At 38.0% G+C, this 6,000-nt stretch overlaps 2 protein-coding genes across 3 annotated transcripts; one reads left to right on the plus strand and one right to left on the minus strand.

The window, feature by feature from the left end:
• Window positions 1-1,701: 1,701 nt before the first annotated feature.
• On the plus strand, window positions 1,702-4,851 carry LOC121810429 (wall-associated receptor kinase-like 8). Its single transcript, XM_042211198.1, has 4 exons — window positions 1,702-2,227; window positions 2,819-3,169; window positions 3,481-3,648; window positions 3,731-4,851. The coding sequence occupies exons 1-4, from the start codon at window positions 1,702-1,704 to the stop codon at window positions 4,849-4,851; spliced, it is 2,166 nt and encodes a 721-aa protein (XP_042067132.1).
• Window positions 4,852-5,017: 166 nt separating this feature from the next.
• LOC121741265 lies at window positions 5,018-6,000 on the minus strand. 2 transcript variants are annotated; one of them, XM_042133976.1, is made up of 3 exons: window positions 5,854-6,000; window positions 5,694-5,756; window positions 5,018-5,263 (listed from the first exon to the last, which is right to left on the minus strand). In XM_042133976.1, the coding sequence occupies exons 1-3, from the start codon at window positions 5,923-5,925 to the stop codon at window positions 5,048-5,050; spliced, it is 351 nt and encodes a 116-aa protein (XP_041989910.1). In that variant the 5' UTR covers window positions 5,926-6,000; the 3' UTR covers window positions 5,018-5,047. The 2 variants fall into 2 exon arrangements, with proteins under 2 accessions (XP_041989910.1, XP_041989909.1); XM_042133975.1 differs by having other exon boundaries at window positions 5,018-5,269.

A 6,000-nucleotide genomic window follows, 5' to 3' on the forward strand; every position in this document is an offset into this window, starting at 1 on the left:
TTTGTGTGTTTTTTTTTATTTTGTGTGTTTTTTTTTGTTTTAATTTTAATAAAGTGTGTTTGTTTAAATTGAATTGGGTTTTAAAAAAAAATTATAAATTAAATTGAATGAATAGTAATTAAGAGACGGTATAGAGACGGTTAAGAGACGGAGCGTTGCAGGTTCCGTCTCTTAGTTAAGAGATGGAGGAAAAAAGGACAGTGGGGCCCTCAAATAGTGCTCAAATAGTAGTTAAGAGACGGTTTAAGAGACGGTATAGAGACAGCGTTGTGGATGGCCTAAGCCTCCACTGTGAGAGGTCGAGAAATATACCACTCCACCAACTCCTAAAAATTCAACACACCCGATTTGTGACACCTGCTAAAAATCAACTATATATAGTATACTAACTTTGTATAGTCAACCTTAATTAATACTCTCTCCGTTCCGTAAATTTTGTCACACTTTGACCAGACACGAGTTTTAGAAAATGTGATGGAAAGTTAGTTGAAAAGGTTAGTGGAATGTAAGTCGTATACTCCCTCCGTCCCATAATAAGAGTCACACTATTCCATTTTGTTCTGTCCCACAATAAAAGTCACAGTTCATTTTTACCATAAATGGTAAGTATGCCCCACATTTCATTAACTAATATCACTCACATTTTATTATAAAAACCAATATAAAAAAGTGGTTCTCATATTCCACTAAATTTTTCAACCCACTATTCTTTACATTTCTTAAAACTCGCGCCCACAATAAGAGTGACTCCTATTGTGAGACGGAAGAAGTAATAAAATGTGAGTGAGAATGAGTTAGTAAAATATATGGTCCACCACAAAGAATGGGAAAAAGTTGAATATGACAAATTTTGTGAGATGGACAAAAATAGGAAAATGTGATAAATTTTCAGGGACGAATGGACTAATCGCGAAGCTGTGGCAGGAGTAAGTACAAGAAAATAAAATTGATGAAGATGGAGGGAAAAAACTAAATTATCATGAGCGGGCACAATCTGGTCATTCTTAGAAAAAATCTTGTAAAATTTTTTATTTTATCCGTGTAACATGTTAGTGCCTAAGCATAAAATAAGTTGAACGGGTCCCACTCCCACTATATATGTTGAGTTATTATATATACACCTAATTAAACTTTTGGGAAGCCAAAACATGCATGACATTTGAGTGACCAATCACACTGTACGTAATGCACAATACTCCCTCCGTCCCCCAATTTGAGTCACTCTTTTCCATTTTGGGCCGTCCCCCAATAAGAGTCACTCTTCCCACTTACCATTTTTGGACATCAAAATTACCCTTCATTACACCAAAAGTCAAAGGGGCCCTACATTTCACTATCTAACTCCATTTATTACACCACACATTCAAACTTTTCCTTAAAACTCGTGCCGAGTCAAAGAGTGACTCAAATTGGGGGACGGAGGGAGTATGATTCTATGAATGCGGCTACAACATGCGGCTACAACACTATAATAGTCTTATCAAAAGCAATTAGAACAAACTAAAGGTAATTTAAATTTTGTATTGAATATATAAAATGTTAATTCAACGTGATCATATGAGAAAAAGAGCATTCCGGCCACTTTTAAGAAGGTGTTCATTAACTTCGTCTTTTACATGCCTTCAGCGTTAGATGCAATGAATCGAACACTAAAATCACTGTATATAACCAATGTTTTCCAAATTGAAGATTATAACCAACATGCCTCTCATCAACTTCATCTTCTTGCTTTTCTCACTAACTCTTGCAACAGCCACTTGCCCCAACAAATGCGGCAGCGTACACTTCTCTTACCCGTTCGGAGTCGGGTCGGACTGCTCCATGGGTTCATCATTCAACATCGTATGCAACAAATCAACAAAACCCTACCTCAACATAACCGGTAAGATGCTCGAAATCGTAGCGATACACCCGACTCAGATACGGGTCAAGTACCCGTATCTGTTGGCTGCTACTTGCTACAGTAACACGGAGGATTACCCGCACAACAGCACACGTGACGACTTCTCCTCGGTCAATTTGATGGATACTCAATACGCCATATCGGATCAGAACTGGCTCACTGCCGATGATATCGTGACCGCGTTCGGGGAGAACAACAAGAGCTTCGCAGGCGGCTGTGTGACGTACTGCGCCAATAAACAGCCGCGTGGGCACGGGGTCTGCCCCAATGACGAAAACGGGTATTCGGCCGGCAACGGGTGTTGCCAAACATCCATACCCAAAGGTATGCATTAACTTCTTTCATAGTAAGTTCAGTTATATTTTGAGTTTATAAGGTATTAAGGTAAGCGCACACTCCCTTCGTCCCATTCTAAGTGTCAAACAATCTAAATGTTACATTTTTTAAAACATAAAACATTTCTCTCTATTTAATTATATGTTATGGACTCATTGTCCTGTGAGAACAATTGGTGTGAGGTATATAGACTGAATGGACTCTATCGGCTAGTCTTTTAGGCTGAGTTATCCTGTTTGGTCTATATTATTATATCTCTTACTTTTCTTAACTCACAAAACAAGTTTGCATAAAGTCCAGTGTAGAATAAGAAATGCTATAGTTAGAATGGACAGAGGGAGTATATTGTACTGGTAGGAATGGACAGGATGAAGAGAATATGTGTGATTGAAGCTACAATCAATGAAAGATAAAATCGAATCAAAATAGATTATTTACTTTCCTTCATAATGTAGAATCGAACTCAATATAAAGAGTTTATGTAATAGAGTTGATTAACAATGTAGGCATTACAATTTTTGACGTCTTTAATTTATTTCTGCATTAGTCTTATATTTTCCGTATTCTATTTACTATCAGGCACGACGTTCTTGGCAACACAGTTAAGTGACGCAGGTGGAAAATGGGTACGCAGCAAGTTTTTCCCGTGCAGTTACACCTTCGTAGAGGAAAAACGAACTCCCAAGCAATCTGCATTTTCGTATCCGTTTTCCGACTTGAATAAGTCCAAAAATATCAATGAGTGGGTGCTGAGTACCCCGCAGCCGGTGGTGCGGCTAGACTGGAGGGTTGGGACCCAAAATTGCAGTGAAGCTCAGCGGAATTCATCCACCTATGCCTGCAAAGCCAATGCTGATTGTCTCAATCTTGAGTACCTCTGTCGCTGCAAGAAAGGATTCCATGACAATCCATACCTAAATGGTTGCCAGGGTTAGTAGTGTTTCTTTTAATATGAAATCCTTACATTATTTTTAATTCATCTTCTTCCTAATTGTAGTCTATAAATATATAATGATGTGTACTATTATTAGTTTGACATTACATAACATATCAGATACTAATACAATATCTGTTTGTTGTTTCACAAATATCAATAAGATTTTCTTAAGTCAACTGATATGTTTTGTGATGTCAACTGATATAGTTCTCATTTTAACCAACATATCAGTTGTGAAGTGAAGTTAACCACTCCGGTGTGACGTAATATTCTAATACTCCTATACAATTTTTTTTGGACCCAGATATTAATGAATGTGAAAATATTGACCTTAATCCTTGCAATTCAAATGCGATTTGCACCAACACTAATGGGTCTGCCTACTGCTCTTGCCCAAAGGGGTATGCTGGTGATGGTTTGAAAAATGATGGCAAAGGTTGCATACCATCAAATATGATTCATGTCTTCATAGGTAATTTAATTTTAGTACAAGTTTTAGTTTAAATGCTAAGATTATTCAGTCTAGCTAAATTGATGAGTGATTTTATGAGTAGGTGTGGGCTCCGGAATAGGATTTCTTCTTTTCCTCTCAATTTGTATCCTGGTGCATATACTATTACGAAAGAGAAGGAATAAAAACCGTAAGGCGAAATTCTTCAAACGAAACGGTGGTCTTCTCTTACAACAACAAACAAATGAAAGAACAATTCAAAAGGCCAAGCTATTTTCTTCTGAAGAGTTGGAGAAAGCCACGGATAACTTCAATGAAAGTCGAATTCTTGGACAAGGAGGGCAAGGCACGGTCTACAAAGGAATGTTGTCCGATGGCAAGATTGTGGCAATCAAGAAATCGAAGCTTCTCGATAAGGACCACTTAGAGCAATTTATAAATGAGGTTGTGATACTATCACATGTTAATCATAAGAATGTGGTCAAATTGTGGGGATGTTGTCTGGAGACCGATGTTCCTCTCCTCGTCTACGAGCTAGTGCCTAACGGGACACTCTTTGATCTAATTCAGGATCCTAACACTGAGTTCCAAGTTTCGTGGAACATGCGTCTGAAGATCGCAACAGATATTGCTGGAGCGCTCGCATATCTTCACTCTGCGTTGTCCATACCTATCTACCATAGAGACGTCAAGTCCAGTAATATTCTTCTAGGTGAAAAATATACGGTTAAATTGTCTGATTTCGGGATCTCTAGGTCTGTTGGAACGGACCAGACACATTTGACCACATTGGTAAAGGGAACATTTGGATATCTGGATCCAGAATATTTCCAGTCGAGCCAATTTACAGGAAAGAGCGATGTTTACAGTTTCGGAGTGGTTCTTGTCGAACTTTTGACAGGACAGAGGCCGATAGACATAAGAGAAGAGGAGAGAAGTTTAGTGATGCGTTTTCTTGAATCTATGGAAGAAAACAATTTATACAAAATTTTGGATGACGAAGTTTTGAAGCATGGCAATGAGGTGGAGGTTACTGCAGTTGCATGGCTTGCGCAAAGATGCTTGAATTTAAAGGGGAGAATGAGACCAACCATGAAAGAGGTAGCAAGAGAATTGGAGAGTTTGCATATGTGTGTAGAAGATGGGGAAGCTTGTGAAGCCAAGTCCATTATTATTTCGGACAATGAGTATGCATGCACAACTAGTGGTATAAGTGTAGAATAAACATCTTCTTTACTTACATTTTAGCTATGAAAGTATGCATGCAACTTGAAGTTGATAGAGATATAACTTTCATTTGTACTATTTACCTAATGGTAGCTTTCATTGACAGTTTCAATTTTCACACTCGATTATGCAAGAAAAATTTTCTTATAAAATGATAGAACGATTGAAATGAATAACCAAGTTAATTGATGCCTCAAAAAGGGGCAGAAAGGGGCTCTTTAATATCCCTACATTCCGGTGATGATTCCACTACTAAACATTGGCAATAAGTCTCCACAGTAACAACCTCTTCCTTGAAAACTGCCCCGCCGCGGCCACTCTCCTCCACCACCTTCTGTGGCTGCAGATTTTCGCCTGAAACTGTCACCACCACCGCCGGCTCTTTGATTTCGACCACGTCCTTCAGTCCCTGCAGCTATGGAGTTTCATGGATGTAAGAATCATTGAAATTAGTCAAATTCTGGTTTGTCCCATACTTTTTAAAACTAGAATAATAAATCACCAAGTTTCAGATCTTTGCAATTATCTCGTACGTCATTTTTCCGGTGAAGCCTGTGATGGTGTGAAAACCAAATTTCGCAATTATCCGACCACCGTTTCAAGGCAAATCACACTACGTCAGTTTGTGCCACTGTCGTTTTGTCCACATAGATAAATCTGATTGGCACATCATTGCAACAAAAAAAACGACATATGGGCTAATTGTGATATTCTCGAACCTGGTGATCAGTCATTCCAGTTTTAAAAAGTGTGGGACAAACCAAAATTTGACTAGTTGCGATTGTTTTGGCAATTAGGCCAAAATAACCTTAAATTCAACTTGTATAAAGAAATCAAACCTCAGTAAACATAGTTGATGCTTCATCCGGTTCCTTTGTCTGAACAATATCAACAGCAATTTCCTGTACACAAAAATGATTCATCATAATAAACATGTTAATCATACAAAATGATTCATAATACTGTTTGCAAACAAACCAAGAAATAAGAAATGCATACTCTGGCGTGATCGAGCTGTCCTTGTTTCAAGGTGCGAGGCTCCAACTCAATTGAACAACAGTAGTTTGCCATAAACGAAATACAAATCCAAGATTTCTCATAAAAAGATAGTACTAATAATATTAATTCAGTTGATCTTGATCATGA

Source organism: Salvia splendens, chromosome 7 (assembly GCF_004379255.2).
Source record: "Salvia splendens isolate huo1 chromosome 7, SspV2, whole genome shotgun sequence".
NCBI classification, from domain to species: domain Eukaryota; kingdom Viridiplantae; phylum Streptophyta; class Magnoliopsida; order Lamiales; family Lamiaceae; genus Salvia; species Salvia splendens.

Coding starts and splice junctions, on each gene's coding strand:
- LOC121741265 (XM_042133975.1), bottom strand. CDS start 5,925: ATGGCAAACTACTGTTGTTCAATTGAGTTGGAGCCTCGCACCTTGAAA. Junction 5,757..5,853: donor GACAGCTCGATCACGCCAGA/GTATGCATTTCT, acceptor TTTTGTGTACAG/GAAATTGCTGTTGATATTGT. Junction 5,270..5,693: donor CATCAACTATGTTTACTGAG/GTTTGATTTCTT, acceptor GAAACTCCATAG/CTGCAGGGACTGAAGGACGT.
- LOC121810429 (XM_042211198.1), top strand. CDS start 1,702: ATGCCTCTCATCAACTTCATCTTCTTGCTTTTCTCACTAACTCTTGCA. Junction 3,170..3,480: donor ATACCTAAATGGTTGCCAGG/GTTAGTAGTGTT, acceptor TTTTGGACCCAG/ATATTAATGAATGTGAAAAT. Junction 3,649..3,730: donor TATGATTCATGTCTTCATAG/GTAATTTAATTT, acceptor TTTTATGAGTAG/GTGTGGGCTCCGGAATAGGA.